Source organism: Monodelphis domestica, chromosome 2 (genome assembly GCF_027887165.1).
Source record: "Monodelphis domestica isolate mMonDom1 chromosome 2, mMonDom1.pri, whole genome shotgun sequence".
Taxonomy (NCBI): domain Eukaryota; kingdom Metazoa; phylum Chordata; class Mammalia; order Didelphimorphia; family Didelphidae; genus Monodelphis; species Monodelphis domestica.
Window position 1 is genome coordinate 340132184 of NC_077228.1, and position 17152 is coordinate 340149335.

Genomic DNA, 17152 nt, shown 5'->3' on the forward strand with positions numbered 1-17152 from the left:
ACACTGTCTTGGAAAATCGATTTGTTCATGTTTCCCTAACTTAGATTAATTTTCTGCACCCAATATGAGGTAGACACAGGCCCCTCCTCCTTCATTCCTATTCAGGGAATTAGCTTTCCTGGAGGAAAAGAGACAAGTTCATTGAATATGGCTTTCCTGATTCAGCTTTCTGGTCACCTAAGAGCATAAAAAGCCCTAGCTAAGTGCAGTCTTTCCAGATATCTCAGACTTGGTGGGTGCCTGAGAACATGAGAGTTGCCATGTCTTTCCCTGGTGATTTGCTGACCTGCTGACTCAGTGAGTTTCCATAAAGAGTAGATGGAGGCATTACTTACCAATGCTGAAGATAAACACCAATGTATTCCTGTTGTATATACTTGTCATGTTAGAGAAAAGTAAATCTCCTTTTAAAATTTTTTTCAGTGACTTTTGTGTGCCCCGTTTCATCACAATATTGACCCTGAACTAAGAAAGTAATGATGTAGGGTCATCTTCTGACAGTACCTTAAACCATAGTGTACATTTAGGGGATCTCTATTTGAAAGGAGTTCAGTCCAAGTATATAAAAAACTATTCTCCTTTCCAAGGTTGGAAAAATAGAGCTGATTAAATGCAAAACATGACTAGTTTGTAAGAATGAAATAGATTTACCTTTAATACTAAATCTAGTTATAGCCTATCTGAAGAGTTTTGAAAGAGTTAAAACAATATGAGATGGAATTTGTCAAAAGGAAAGAATCCAAAGAAGATCACATAATCACATATATCAGCAAGGTTGGGGGAGAAAGAAAGGGGAGGGGGATTTGGATTTCAGAAGATTCCAATATTCAGTGTTTGGTATGTTTGCTTTCATCTAATAATCTGGTATTGTGGTATTGCCGCAAAGAAGGCATGCATTGGAAGGGCATTTAGAATAGCATTAGCTTAGTAGTTTACTGCCTCATTTCAATGTGAGAGAAAATAAATTAGTCTCTGTGGGAATAGCACATTTTTCTTTTCTTTTTATAAATTCAGTAACATTAGAAACTGATCACAGCCTCCAGGGGAAACAATGATGGGCCCTTATAACTAACCTGCTTTCATGTTGGGATAAAAGATGCTGCCAGTCCTCCAACAGCTTTTCTTCACATTTTATAGTGGGTCTACTAAAAAGACAAAAAGTCCCTCTTCCCCTTTGCCAAAGAATCCTAAGTTTCTTTTCTTTTGATATCACCCTTCCCCTCTTGGCTAAAGCCTACTCATCTCAGATTTTCACTTTTTTATTTGGTTTTCCATGACTTCAGTTTTCTTAGTGGAGAGATTTCTTGTAACCATAACAGCTTCATAGCAATTTAGGGCTTTCAACTTCATTAATTTCAGTATATCTTAAACTCACAATCCTTGAATTTTCCACCAAAAGATGATATCTTGTCCTCCAGTGTGGAAACCTTGGCATGGTCCTCCTTCCTCTCAATGCTGGATTGCATGTGAGACTGTGAGATGAGGGAAAGCTGCTGATGATAGTCTCCTTCAAAAGCTTTCTCAAAGCCTCGGCATATAGTTATCCACTGATGACAAAAACAAAGAGATGACATCCCTACTTAGGATATTCTACACCAGTTCCAATACATGTAGGAAGCATCAGTTTTTTAAAATATGTATTCTAAGTAATTTATATTGATATCATATGTCCTATGTTGGATTACAAATATTTTAGGAAGTTAAATTCTCATAGCTCGCTCTCTCTCTCTCTCTCTCTCTCTCTCTCTCTCTCTCTCTCTCTCTTTCTCCCTCCTTAACATGATGGAGACAGAGTTAATCTAATCCTAGTTAGATGCTGATATTTTAATATGATAACAATGTTAAAAATAACTATAAATTTTTAGCTATACATGATGATAGCTTTATAAAGTAGGAATCCTCTTTTCTATAGAATTCAAAGGGAGAAACCTCAGTAGACAAGAAAAATACAGTTTTGTTGGGCTTTAAATAGGTAAATCCTGGGTGAATTTCATCAGTTTGAGAGCATAAGTTCATGTCCACAAGTGTTCTGTGGAAGAAACTGCTGTAATGGAATAAAGATCTCTGAAAGTGGTGGAAGAAAAAAACAATTATTTTCTTCCCAGCCTTTGGCTAAACTGCCTAGTATCGACTTGCTCAGAAATACATCTCATTGAACATTTTGAGTGTTTGTCAAGTCCAGAGTGAGTTCAAGACCCAGTTCATGAAGCATGCACACACACACACACACACACACACACACACACACACAAATACACACACACATCAGGCTAGCATGCATTCAGAAAAGCATTCACTTGAAAAAAGAAACTCCTTTGAAGAATGGAACTACTGGAAAGAGAAAAGATTCAGCTTGAACTCAAGAGAAAACTAACACTGGTAACTGAGGATTGAACTGAATTAGAGAAGCAAACTCTAAGAACTGTGAGCAATCTACCCAGAACAAAGGCTGTACATGAAAGGAGCTTCATAAAGACTCTGCAAAGAGTAAAAGAACTCCTAGACCCTACATTTCTAGAGTTATGAGCTGGCTTGGCATATCTGTTTCTTCTATTTATGTGTTCTACTCCCCTCATATTCTATGACCATTCTTCCTCTGGATACTACATACATTTATGAGGAAATGTGCCCTGGGTTAATGGGGAGGAATATTTTAGAGTTACTATTTTTACTGTACCATTTCAGTAAATGTCTTTGTTAAGAGCTAATTGTGTCCACTGGCTGATTGTTGTTTGAAAGCATATTGATGGGGGCTCATGAGCAGTAGTGATAGGACTAGCAAGAGATAGGGTTACCCATGCAACTCAAGAATGTTAGCTATTCTCTGAGGAAGTAGGACAAAGAAATCCTACAGTAATGAAACTGAAGGCTCTGTAGCTGAAGAAACAAAAATATGACATTTCACTAGTTTCACAGGATATTTCCATACTTTTAAAAGTTTATACATTTGCTAAATGGCTCCAAGTACACCCAATACCATAATACATAGAAACACAATGTGGTTCCTCCTCAAGTTGTTTACAGATGTAGAATCACATATTTAGAACTGGAAGGGGCTTTAGACACAACAGAATCCAACTTCACAATTTCAAAGAGGAGGAAACTGAGACTAATATAGGTTAAATGACTTGTCAAACACAGAGGATAAGTGGCAGTCCTGGGATTTGACTTCAAATTCAGAGCCCATTTCATTGTACCATGGTGACTCGCTGGCAGTGAGACAAGGTTATTTACATGAAACAACCAATAACAAAAAGAGATATTAATTAGATAATACAGTGTTGAATTAATTATGATCAAGTGTCTAAAAAGCATTGTAGAGACAATATGTATTCAGCTGTTTTCTGTAGTTTAGTTGTTTTTCAATTGTGTCTGACTCTTTATGATCCCATTTGGGATTTTCTTGGCAAAGATACTGGAAGAGTTTGCCATTTCCTTGTCCAGTTCATTTTACAAATGGGGAAACTGAGACTGAATTAAGTGTTGCCCAGGGTTTCACAGCTAGTAAGTGTCTGAGACCAGATTTGAACTCATGAAGATGAGTCTTTCTAATTTTATGCCCAGCACTCTTATCTACCACACCACTTAAGTGCTACATGTTTTGCTAAGAACTACAAATAAGTATTTGGATACCCTCATACCCTCTATCTGAAAGGGCTGGAGGCAAGTTCATTTTTTTTAAGTAATAAAAATTTATTTAAAATAATAGAAGAGAGAGGAGTGTGGTATAGTGGGGAATTTGGACTTCAGGTTAGACCAGTTTTTAAGTCCTGCCTCTAACATGTCATTATTAGATTCAGGCAACTCACCTTAAGACTTTTCTACATATTTTAAGTTTGATTACTCTAAACAAAAGATAGATTATATCTGCCTCACAGATCCTTAATTGTATAATAATTTACACTATGTACTTCTGAATAGTTTACAAAGTAAATCACAAGCCTGTGTAGTAGGTAATGTTTTATTTGTTTCATTTTATTCATAAGAATACTGAGGTTCAGAGAAATGACTTGCCCATGGTCACACAGAGAATAAAAATTTGAGCCAGAATTTACACTCAAATCTTCTGCTTCTCAGTCCAGCATTCCTTTCACTTTACTACCTGTCTCCAAAGAGCTGATTATCTCAAGTGGGCCAAAAAACAAAGTCTCAGTCCCACAGAGGGCCAAGTCCACACAGAGAATTCCTAATCAAATGTGGCCTTGGGAAACTCTCTTACATATTCTTTCTGTGTGATAGGATATGTGTTCTTTATTGAGTTTATCTCCTATCTCTCTGGGAACAAGAAGTCACTTTGACCAAACATACTGCAATAATCATGACATTTAGGTCCATATCATCAAATACTCATCTCCTCTCCTTCTTCCCAACCCCAGGGTATTTGTGTAGGACTGAATTAGATGAAAAGATTACAGAAAAAGTTTGTCTCATAACGATATTTTAAAACTGTAGATCAGAGGTCATGGCAGCCAAATTGGCAGCTTGGGAAATCAGTTCAAGTGATGCTGTCAATCATGGCGGCTGGGGATTTGATGACAAAGATGAAACTGCTGTAAAAGATGTTGCTGCACATCTGATCCTTGCAACTGTCATCAAATACTCTGCCAAGCATTAATGAGCCAGAGGCGGGGGAAATCTCTAGCAATCATTCTAGGTGTCTTTCCATGGAGTCTGGTCAATAAATCTGTGCCACAGGTTTTAATTTATGACATCCCAAAATTATCTACAAGGCTTTTGCTTTCTTTATATGAGTCAGTAGGGTGAGTGAGTGTGTGTTTGGGCAGGGGGCAGGCATTTGTGTGTATATTGAAGCTTGATCAAGGATGGGAGGTCAGACACTGCATTCCTTTGAAACATGGATTTAGGACTGGAAAGGACCTCTGAGGACATGAAGTCTAATCCTCTCATTTTGCAGATGAGGGATTGAGAGGTTAAGAGCCTTCCCCCCACCAAACCCTCTTAGTATAAGTACCTTCCCTCTGTTGATTATAATTTCAAATTTATCTCATAGTTTTGTTTCTTTGTATTGTTAAAAAAAACTCATAACTTCTGTCTTAGAACTGATGCTAAATATCCATTCCAAAGCATAAGAGAGGTAAGGGTTAGGCAATTATAGTTAAATGACTTGCCCAGGGTCACCATGCATCATCATCAGATGTGAACCAAGAACCTCCTATTTCTAGGCTTAGTGCTCTTTCCATTGGCCAACTACCTGGCCCTCTCTCTCATTAAATGGAAAGCTCCTTGTGAGACTATTTGAAAGTCTTTTGCCCTTTTTTGATCCCCATATTTTAGCACAGAGCTTGTCCCATAGCAGGTGCTTATTAAGTGTTTATGGACTCACCAACTGACTCAGCAAGTATATGTTAGAGTAAGGAGTTGAACCGAGGTCTTCTGAGTTCCCAGTCCAGATCTCTATCTACTGGATCAATATTGTCTTTCTTTTTATTTTGTCGTCAATGACCCACAAGACAAAACTGAACTTTTATTAAACAGTTGTAAGAGAATTTGGTTGTATCTGAGCTGGTTGCCCAACTTTGTGATTTGTATTCCCAAGCAAAAGTTTCAAAGGGCCCCAGTCCTGTAGTCTTCTACTAATAGTAGGATAAATATGGATAGTGTTGGACTTGGAGTCAGGAACACGTATCTTTCTGAGTTAAAATTCAGCCTCAGTTACTTACTAGCTGTGTGACTCTGGGTAAGTCACTTCACCCTGTTTGTCTCAGTTTCCTTATTTGTAAAATGAGCTAGAGAAGAAAATGGCAAACCACTCCAGTATCTTTGCCAGGAAAACCCCAATGGAGTCCTGAAGAGTTGGACACTACTGAAATAACTAAATAATAAAAAAAAAATCTATAATGGAAAGGAATTGCTAATTGTGTGTGTCTTCCCTCCCACTCCCCATAATACAGAGGCTATTTAGATAGTATGCAAACCCACAACTTAAACAAAGTTGTTTCTCATAAACATACATACATCATTGCAAGGATTTTAAAGATGGAGAAGGAAATGGAGAGCTACTCCAATATCTATGCCAAGAAAACCCCAAATAGAGTCTTAGAGGGTCTGACACAACTGTAACTGAACAACAGCAAAAATACTATACAGAAAAAATGGATCTTAGAAGTCATAGAGAACTCTCAAGCATTCCTGATTAAAATATTAGTAAGTAGAGAGATAGTTTCATGGATGCTATAGATAAAGTTGCCAGCCTTTCTGGTGATGAGGCTCTCCTTTCAGAGAGATCCATAGGGTCACAGGATAATAAATTTAGAGCTGGAAGAGACCTTAGAAGTCACTGAGGCCAGCTTCCTCACTTTACAATGGAGAAAACAGGCACAGAAAGATTGTGACTTACCTACCTATTGCTATCAGTGTGTTGGGTCAGAATTGCAACTGGCTCTTCAGGGACCCAGGACGAAGATTCAATATAAGCTGAGGAAAGGATGGAAAGAGACAAAATATAGACTGCCTTGGTCAGCTATAATCACACTGTGAGTGGGAAAACTGGTTTCCCAAAGAGTATAGCCTGTGACTCTGTGGTATAGTCGATGACTCTAAAGGTGATATGGACGTGGATATGGACACTGAGGGAGTCAGGGCTATGGTGGATGCCAGTGAGGCAAAGGGTCCTAAGAACTTCCCAGATGTCAGTTCCAAGAGGGACAAAGAGCCAGTGACCTTGCTCTAGTTGTGAATTTGCTTCTTAGTGCTGGAATACTAGTCTGGAGATTAGCATACCTTTCACAAAGCAGTTTAGCAAAACAATTCCCAACTTTCTGCATTTGAGGAAGAATTCTTAGACCTAGAAATGACATTATTAGCCTACACATTGTTCAACATGGCCAAATGGAAGGACCCTTACTCTCTCAAACATAGTTCTCCTGCTTGATGTCATTTACAACCTCCTGGACTATTAGTTCTGCCACAGCACCTTCAAGTACAACAATTGTATTTCTATAACTTCTAACATCCCATCCTACTTGAATATGTTCAAAAACAAGCCAAATACCAAAGCTAGTTTTAAGGCCCCTCTCTCATTCCCAGACAACTCATCTATAAAGCAATTGACTCATTGAACTCTCTTGGACAGTTTAAGGTAATTCTCCTTGAAATATTTGGACAGACTACAGGGAAGACTGAGAAGTAGGCAGAAGTGGGTTGAGAGCTGACCTTGGAGTCAAGAAGACCTTAGGGAAAGTTTCCCCTCAGACTTGTATTGGCTCTGTGAGGCTGGGCAACCTCGCAGTGACTTCAGGTCATTGACTATAAATTGAAGAGAAGACTCACTGATAAAGATGGTTGCTCACAATTAGAGGAGCTCCCCAGATAAAATAGAAAATCATACATCTAGGGTTTTTTGTTTTGTTTTGTTTTTGTTTTTTTAAGAGGAGGTGTAGCCAATGTGCAATCTTCCAGTGGACCTATGATCTCATCTCCAGGCCTGTTCCCTCCAACAACATAGCCCATCCATGCCTGCCCGTATGGGGTGATTCTTATCCATGTTCTCCCTTAAATTTGCTATAGAGAGTCTACCCAAAATGTCCAGGAGCTTCCTTTGCTAAAATACCTCAAGGAAAAAAGCCTCACAATTCTGCAAAATTCCAAACACTTCAAGTCTCTCTCTGCCATGGTACCAACACAGAAATCTCTCATTATAGCTTACTATATTGAGCCAAATTGGGAAAAAAAATGACATTTAAATGATGTTACGGTTTGCAAAGAAAACCACAAAACAAACCCTGAGTTAAGGCGATAATGCATCCCTGTTGTACCTTGGCATTGGAGTACATATTTTTTAAGGAACCATCTGGCCTACACAACATTCCAAGGAGAGCTATATTACCGTCTAGCACCGTCTCATAAAGAAATCAATGGTGAATTATTTTTCTAAAAAGCATGCTATTATTACAATCCTTTGTCATTTTGTTTCCATTTGGGCTTCAACATTTCAAATTTTAGAAAACATTTGGAGATGCCAAATATTTTTGCCTCAGCTTTGAGCATAAAGAGCTATCTACTTTCTGTTTTAAAGAAGATAGAAATTAAGACGCTTTAGAGATTACCACAAATTTAGACCAGAAAACTGAACTTAGAGGACACTGAGACACCACAAAATTAAGTAAGTTGTCCACAATTACACAGAATGAATCACCAAGGGCCTCTGGCTCTAAATTCAAAGTTTTTCCCCTTGTGCCATGTTTCTTCTTACACTTTAAAATCCAGATCATTTTCAAGAGGAAGAGATATTGCCAACTTTTCTAAACACTACTTCATTTTTAAAAAATCCCTATCAACCACTGTAATATTCATGCCTCTACAATGACTCTTTTTAAATGACTATCTCACTATATATAAAGATTAAGTAAAAATTATGAGAAAAATCTTAATGTGAAAGTATAGTTAGTGCCTCAAATTCTTCTATTGAACTGCTTAATACAATTTAAAATATGTGATTAAGACATATATGTTGATCTAGCTCTAAGTTACTTAGTATTACTTAGTAATCAGTGCCACTTCATATTATTACATCTTAGTTTCACATGAATCAGAGACTAAAAAACATTAAGTCTAGGTGCTTCCTCTGTGAAAATTTAAATGCATTCTTAAAATTTTAGCAATATTTTCTCAAATGGACTAGATTTAGCCAAGTATTAATTCATGCTGAAATATGCAGAAGACTGATTTTTATGCCACACAAATGAGAATATTTTAAAAAGAAATGGAACCAAGAGAAGAAACTATGATTAACATATTTTAGTTACAGAATAAAATGCCAAAGAAATTATAAGATATATTTATTCCTACAATGAAAGATTTAAATTTGTTTTATATTAGCATTAGCCTAATAATTCCACTTTACAGTAGAATTCAAATCTAATTTGCCAAATTAAAAATCCTTTGGTGATACTATATAGTTCAGAAAATGAATTTAAGCTCAACCAAAAATAATTTCTTCTTAAAAGCTTTTTCTTCTAAAGGGAAGTAAAATAATAGTTACTGTTTGTGGCAGAAGAATTTGTGAAATTATAGAATGAACCAATAGTCTCTATGAATGCAATTTTCAGTATCTGGACAATATTAGCACAATCATTTCTGCTTCTGTTTCTATATTGGCATTGTCAGCTACAGATTTTAAGGTCTTAGAAGTCTCCTGTACCTGTCCAACTTTTCACATTGAGCACCATAGCTCTAAATGTGATTTAACACTTAAACATTTTTAGATAAATCACAAAACATTGCATCAGTGGATACCTTGGTAGGACAAAGAACTTTACTTGTATAAAATAATTTTATCCTCATAATCCCACAATGCCTTGTGGGAAGATACTATCATTCTTGTTATACAGATTAAGAAACTGAGATTCAAAGAGGTGGGAAGAGGTGCCCAAAAGTATATGCTACTTAAATGACAAAATCAAGCTAAGCACCACAAAACATGAAAAGAGAAGGGGAGGACAAGGAGGAGGAGAAAGAGAAAGAAAAGAAGAACAAGAACAAGAACAATAACAAGAAAGAAAGAAGCAGCCCTTTAAGCACTTTAAGGCTTATGAAGCACTTACAACTGCCTGGAAAAGTGCTGTTATTCAGTTGTGTCTGACTCTTTGTGACCCTATGGTTCATAGAATGCCAGTGCTGTCCAAGGGGTTTTCTTGGCAAAGATCCTGGAGTGTTTTGCCATTTCCTTCTTCAGTAGATTAAGGTCACATAGTTAGCCTGAGGTCAAATTTGAATTCAGTTTCAACTCCAGAACCAGGACTCTATCCATTGAACCAACTAGATGCCTCACCCTGGGAGTGAACTGAGGCACAGAAAGATTAAGTGACTTGCTTAGGGTCACACAGCTAGTGTCTGAGAAGAAATTTGAACTTGGATCCAAAAAACACAATCTTGATAGATCCTGCCAACCTAGAGAGACATTTATTTCACACCAATTAGTTCATCCAGATGGATCAACCTTCTAAGCTTGAAAAGCATTTGATTAGCTAAACATGGAAAGATTCAATTCCAGAAATTTGGCCATAAGGAGATCATTTGGGGAGAGAGGCAGAGAAGAGTGTCAGAGTAACTCACAAAGCCATCTATTAAGGCAGAAGGAATTATTATATCATCTGTACTGGTGAAAAGGAAAATTCAGTAGAGCACAAATCCTCAAAATAGGTAATGGAAGGAGAACTGGACTCAGAGACCCAAGTTCAGATCCCATTGAAACACTTATGAGGTGTGTGGCCAAGGGAAAAGAACTCTACCTCTCACATGCACTATCTCCTTATCTGTAAAAATGGGATGATCCTTGCAATCTCTACCTCACAGAATTGTTTGTAAAAAAAGTGCTTGGCAAACCTTAGAGCAATGTGAGCTGTAGCCCTTCCTATTAATTTCTACTAAAAAACTTTAAGATAAGTTAACTTCACTTGTTATGATTGTTATTATTCTTTAGTCACTTCAGTCATGTCCAAATCTTCCTCACTCCATCTGGGATTTTCTTGACAAAATACTGGAATGATTTGCCATTTCCTTTTCCAGCTCATTTTTCAAATGAGGAAAATGAAGGCAATCAAGGTTAAATGACTTGCACAGGGTCACATAGGTAATAAATGTCTGAGGCTGGATTTAAACTCTCTTCTTCTTGACTCCAAGTCCAGCTCTCTATCCACTGAGCCAACCTACTTAAATGCCCCACACATCTACTATCATGTGACTTTGGGGAAGTCATTATCATGTCTAGTTTTCAGTTTCTTTTATCTATCAAATAAAGCAGGCTGGACCTACTAACCTCCAAAATCTCCTCAAGCTTTAAATTTGTTATTGAAATTTTGTCTTTGCCAGCCTTTCCCCTTTTTTGGCTCTTCATCCCTCATGGTGCCCAAACTCCTCCTCTCCCAAGTTTGTAAATAAACCTGTTCCAAAGTTTGAAACCAAAGTTCCAAAATTTATTTCACACACACCCTTCCACACTCTTGAAATTCCCATTTTCTCAGCTGAATTTAACTAGATGATACAAGGAGAAAACCAAGCTAATACCAATTAAATTTATATATTACTATGAATTGTTACTAGGCTTACCCTTCCCAGGGGATATCAGTGTTTTAAACTGGAAGCTTATTGGCCCAAATAGATCTCTAACTGGAATTATATTAAGAATATATTAAGAAGAATAAGAGGTGAGAGATTTTTGTACCAGAAGACACTTTTAGTGTTCCATGCCTAGAGTTGCTACAAGCATATCTCCCCAAATCCATTACCTAGCATTCCAATAGAGTGGGGATCGGGAACCTGGTATCCACACTTTGGAAAGGTTGATGTACTTCCCTTTAGAGTCAGAAAGGTCTCACCCACAAAACTGTTCATTACAACTCTGCTGCCCTCACTGTGTCTTGTCATCCTTTGGAGCAGATTTCAGCCCATTTGCCTAAAAGTAAAGTCAGCAGCCAGGCAGTTTTAAAGTCACTCATTGTCGTATCCTAGCTTTTTTCTTTCTTTCCTTACATCTAGAAGACAATAAAAAGGAAAAGGGGGAGAAAACCTTATGTTCCTTTCTACATTGAAAACTTTTATGTGCTCAGCATTTGCATAGCTTTTGTCTTTAAGTGGCATGGTGGCCATTGCTCTGACGTCCTGGAGATGTACTGTAAGTTCATTTATTCTCCTCCCTTGTAATGGGAAATCCTTGAATTAATGCCCTTGTATGATAGCTTGGCTTCATAGTGGACAGCTCTTTAAAACACACACATACACACATGCACACATACGCACACATGTACATGATAAATACTTCAATAATTCTCTTCCAAAATAATGTGTTCAGATACATACTTTAATATAATTTTCTATGGCATTTTTGTAGTAATAAAATACAGATGGATAATTACAGATACCAATGCATAGATACTATTTAATATAATAACAAAAGCAAGTCTTTATGTTGGCACTGTGATAATTATTTACAGTAAGATTTTAAGGGAAAAAATTGTAGTAGTATTGTAAAGTCTTGAAGAAAATAAAAATGACCTTGAATTTAAAATGAACAAACAACATGTCTGTGGCGTTGTGTCATCTCCAAGTCACTGACAACAAAAATATATATTTTTTTATGCTCACATACATGCACATGAATATTTTTTCAGGTTTTCTCAAGGCACTGAGAATTCTCCTTGCATATTTAACAAGCTCTTATACAACCTTGTGTCCTCATAAACTTTGTCCTTTTTTAAAAGCATCATTCCAAATCTTTGTCCAAACAGACATTACAGCACACAAGTGGACTGCTATGCCCACTATGTTTTTTAAGGCATTACAAAAGGCTTGCATCAGTCTCTCATGTTAACTGGAAAAAAAAAATCAGGAACCGTGATGAACTGCTGAAATTCAGGGTTTGGTAATATAGAATACATGGAAGAAAATGGGCCAGGTATGGAAACCATGAGTTCTATCCAATGTAAATTCTTTTTAAATCTCAGGACATTCCTAGACACCTGAAGCCAATGAACAAATCATGACCCACACTGCTTTTTCCTTACCAAAACAAAGATGAAATAAAGGCATCTTATCCTGAGACCTCTAAAAAGAATGTTTTTGATAACTAAATTTCAATATAATTGACTTCCTTATAATCTTATGTATTTTATTTTGTTTATTTAAAAACATTATTCTGAGAAGAGTTCATAGATTTTACCAGACTGCCAAAAAAAAGGTTAAGAACTCCTGAATTCAAACAATTAATTTGGTGCAAAGACATAATGAACTCATACCACCATTAGCTTGATACATAGAAAGTGTGGAACTGGCCCAAAATGGGCAACTTTTTTTTTTCTCAACAAGAAGACAGGAATGCTGCTCTCCCTGTATAGCTGATTTAATTTGTTCTGTGATGTGCTATCTAAGTAATTTGCTTTACAGCCCCCTAGATCCATATGCTGAGGGAAGCCGCCAAAGATAGACCCTCATTTTTCCTGGTATTAAAGTTCAAAATGCCTTTAGCTTTTAAAATGTTAAGAAGAAATGGCTTTCTAGTTCCTCCAGTGAAATTCCTTGTTTTTTAGTATGCCAGCAGAAACTCCAAAAGGCAGATTCATGGAGATGACCCACAGAAATTCTTTGTAGTGTTATTTAAAACCAAAAAGGCTGCATATCAGTTTTCACAGGAAAAGACTCTGACAGAGGGCGGCTCACAAGGGCGAGTGTCCAAGCTGTGGGAGTTAGGAGACATTGTATTATAAATAAGAACCATAACCTCCCTCCCCTCAAAAATATACCTTAGGTCAAGAATTCCAACCTAAGCAATTAGTAGTGAGAACCCAAAGCAAGAGAGACCCTCATACCCTTGACCGAAGCACAGCGAAGGGGGGAAACTGACAACATTAATCCTTTTGATTTAAAATAGAGGTTTCCTGTATTTCATTGTTCAAATCATGAGAATGAGGAGCTGGATTTAAATAATTATATTTTCTCTCTCTCTCTCTCTCTCAGGATTAAAATATTATGTCCTCTAGTGACAATTAAAATATATGCGCCATATTCTTTGGAAGGCTAACAGACACTGGCATCCTTCTAGCTTGTTGGTGGTAGAACAGGAAATACTTGAGCAAAAATTAAAAGACTGTAAATACATTCTCTGTAGAGGAATAAGAATCACTAATATCTCTATTGGGGAATGAAAATTAGAACAAAACTTCAAAAAAATTTTTTTCAGTGATGTTTCTGTTTTTCCATGAAGCAATATCATAGAGGATATTAGGTAACAGGGTTAAAAATTTGGCAAGGGGGTCTGGACTTGTAATTTTGTTAGTATAAGAGACGAACAATGTGGAAACTAATTCTCCTGAGGAGGGGGGATTATGACTTGTCTGTAACTTACAGTCTTAGAGAAATGTATAGGGCACTGAAAGGTCACATGACTTGTCTGTGGTCACATAGTGGCAGGACATGCACCCAGAGGGAGCCCCATCTATCTGCTACTCCATACTGTTTCTCAGGGTCCCATACTAGTTATTGATGAATAAGGAAAAGTAAGAGGAAGAAAGCTATTCCACTCATATAGATGATGTTGTCTTTGAGGAACCTTCTGCACGTAAGGTCTCCACACCTTCCAAATCTCTAAGAATAACAGCAGTCATAAATTTTGGATTATCAACACAGGTGAAAAAAATGTTTAGAGAACTTTTCTGATAAACGCAGTTGGAAATGTTTAGTTATGGGGGCCAGTCGTTAAATATATCATTTTGTGTTTAAAAAAGCCTTGGAATTTCAGCTAAATATGTTGCATACATTGCAAACACTTTGTACCACTGGATTACCAGATGGAGGGTGCAGTTGTATAGCCTGAATAACTCAAAAGGTTATGTATATACAATATAGATATATAACACAATATATATTATATATATGCTGCATATATATATAATATATATTCTCAGCATAAGCCAAGGCAAAGGCGCAGTGCACCTTTTTCTATTATATACACATTATACAAGCCACAAAATGATTGTCCTTCCACATAGCTAAGAACAGAAAGTACACTAGGGAAAAAAATGTATTTTGACTTAAAGGCTCCATCAAACCATATGTGCAGACACTTGAGATGATGACAGTGTTAAGCTTCCTAGGGTCCTAGAGTCAAAGAAATTCTGTTGACCCCCACTGCTCAACAAGTGTACTCCTTCCACGGGGGGCAACATCTGCCGATCAGTCATGGTCCCACTCGGTGAGGATCCCAAGAAATTTCCTTGGGAAGAAACAATTTTCTCAGGACTGGCAGCCAGTTTGGGAGATGTGGAAAAGTTGTATCCATACAAAGCACAGGGGCTGTGTAACCTGAAAGTGTTGTAAGAGCCCTGGTGGGTCTGGTTGGCGGCAAAGGCATTGCTAGAAGGTGAGGGCATGATATACTGCAGCTGGGGAGACATCCCTGAAATCTGCATAGATAAGCTGGTCTGTGGGCAACTGAATGAGTCTCCATCGTTGCCAGCCATGGACATGTTCACGGTCGTGCTGCTGGTAACTCCAACGTAAGAGGGAGTCCTTGGCGGGGCAAAGGTCTCACTGGTTTGGTTTGTGAGCCTGTTGTAGGTTTCAGCCAGGGAAGTACTGTACCGGTTGAGGGTAAGGCCTGAGCGGGCACAGGCAGAATAATCGGCAGGTGCCAGGCTGCAAAGCTGGCTTGTGTTTGGCCCAAGGTGGAAGGCAGGAGAAGAACAGGGGGAACCAGATAAAAGATGAGGGTGGGTGGTAGGAACTCCATTTCCAGAACCTTGAAGTAAGGTAGAAGAGCCTGTGTTTCCTACAAAAGATGAATAAAACATGAACAGCCAAAACACTCAGCTATCTTTTCATTTAATTATATTTGGCATTAAATCATTTAAAAATAAAGATTTTAATCAGAAAATAATCTACTGAATTCAGAGTCCCCTCTTAAAAGTGGTGATGGTCTCAAATTTGCTTCCTCAACCAGGCTCTGTGCTGTAGTGAATATTACAAATTCTGAATTCCCAAGATTTGTAGCAAATCTAAATTTCATTTCCTGTTTTACCTTGAATTGAAATTGTTTCCATTCTTTCTCCTCCTACTTTCACACTTCTCTCTTTTAGCTTTCCTTAAGCCTATAGGAGCCCTATAGAATGCATGTGTATATGCACTCATAATAGATTTGGAAGATAATAGAAAGGAAAGGAATAGTAGGGTATGGAAGAAGTGAGACAATAATTGAAGGTGAAGGAGGTAAAGCCCCCGCCCCAATTGGGGGTATTACTACTTTAATAATATTTAAGATTTGACCTGCATCTAAGTTTGTTGTATTGGGTTCCCCTCCTCTCTCAGGCCAATTCTCTAAAATTGTGAGTTGCAACTGAGTTGCTGATCTGTATGGATGGAGGGAGTTTTTATGCCAAGAGTTTCCCTCACCTATGAAATCCCAAAGTCTCAACCAAAAAGCATATCACATACTTCTCTGCTCTTCTATAATCCAATGTCTTAAAGTTGAATAGAGGTGACCTTTTGTCCTCAACAGTCATGCCAGCAAAGTACAATTTCTGCTAAGCTGGAAAAGTTTTGACTATAGGTTTAGTAAAGCCTGAAGTACAATGTGCCTTAATGTGGACAGATGATGACTCTCTCTGGGTACAGAAACTCATGAAATGGTCCACCATGGGAAGAGAAAGGGGGAGGAAGGAGTGGTTTCAGTAGAAGCAACACCTATTCCAGTGAAATCATGGATACTTTCAGAAACCAAAGAAAGATCCTGATCCCACCAACTGGAGGTAGATGAGTTTTGAGGGAGGTGAAATTCAGAGGATTAGGCTCCTATTATCAGCAGAGACAAAGCCATGCCTTTTTTTCCATTAGTGAAAATGATCTAATTATGAACTATCTCAGTAAGAAGTGACAAAAAGAGCTTCAAAGAAAACCTGGAACTGATGCAGAGCAAAGGGTGAAGAACTAGGAGAAGAATCGATACAATTATAACACTATAAAGACAGATAACTTTGAAAGATCTGAGAATTAATATCAACATAATGACCAACTGATTCTAGAGGATTCATTATGAAGAAAGATACCCATCTTTGGTCAGAGAAGTAAAGTATTCAAGGTATAGAAAGCCATATGTTTTGGGACATGGTCAGTGTGTGAACACATTTTGCTCAACAATGTATATCAGTTATGAGGATTTTGTTTTTATTTCTCAAAAAGAAAAGGAGAAGAAAATACACTTTTGTTCAACAACAACAACAACAACAACAACAACAAACCAAATTGAGCTATAATTTGGTATCAGAACCAGATTGTGTGTCTGACCCTTGTGACTTTACAGGATTTTCATTTACCTTGTTTGGGTATTCCAGGGATATCTTCAAATGTGAGAGTCCTTAGGGAAGGTCTCCAGAATGCATAAGACTCTACCAAAGCTTCCAAGCCCATCCTAAATGTTAAAAACAAATTTCCAATTAGCTTCAGTTTGCTCCACATCTCCTAATGCAGATAGCTTATTAAAATACCCCTTAAAATTATTTGGTTAAAATCCTGCTGATTACAGATTTGAACCTTTAAAGTTTGCATCTTTGAAAGTTAGGAGCTTGCTACAGGCAGAAGAGAAACCTTAGGACCCTGATACAATTCTCTTCTAAGGAGTCAGGGAGAAGTACTAGTAGCTAATATG

General features: G+C 37.5%; 1 protein-coding gene across 1 annotated transcript in view; it reads right to left on the minus strand.

Annotated features, from left to right (window-relative positions):
- Positions 1–11797: 11797 nt before the first annotated feature.
- The window catches only part of TBX18 (T-box transcription factor 18), a 39244-nt gene continuing 33889 nt past the window's right edge, over positions 11798–17152 (minus strand). The window contains exons 7-8 of the mRNA XM_001366504.4: positions 16821–16915; positions 11798–15280 (exon numbers count right to left, since the gene is read on the minus strand). Of these exons, the coding sequence (XP_001366541.2) occupies positions 14556–15280; positions 16821–16915 (820 nt within the window). The 3' untranslated portion in view covers positions 11798–14555. The remainder of the gene's footprint in view (positions 15281–16820; positions 16916–17152) is intronic.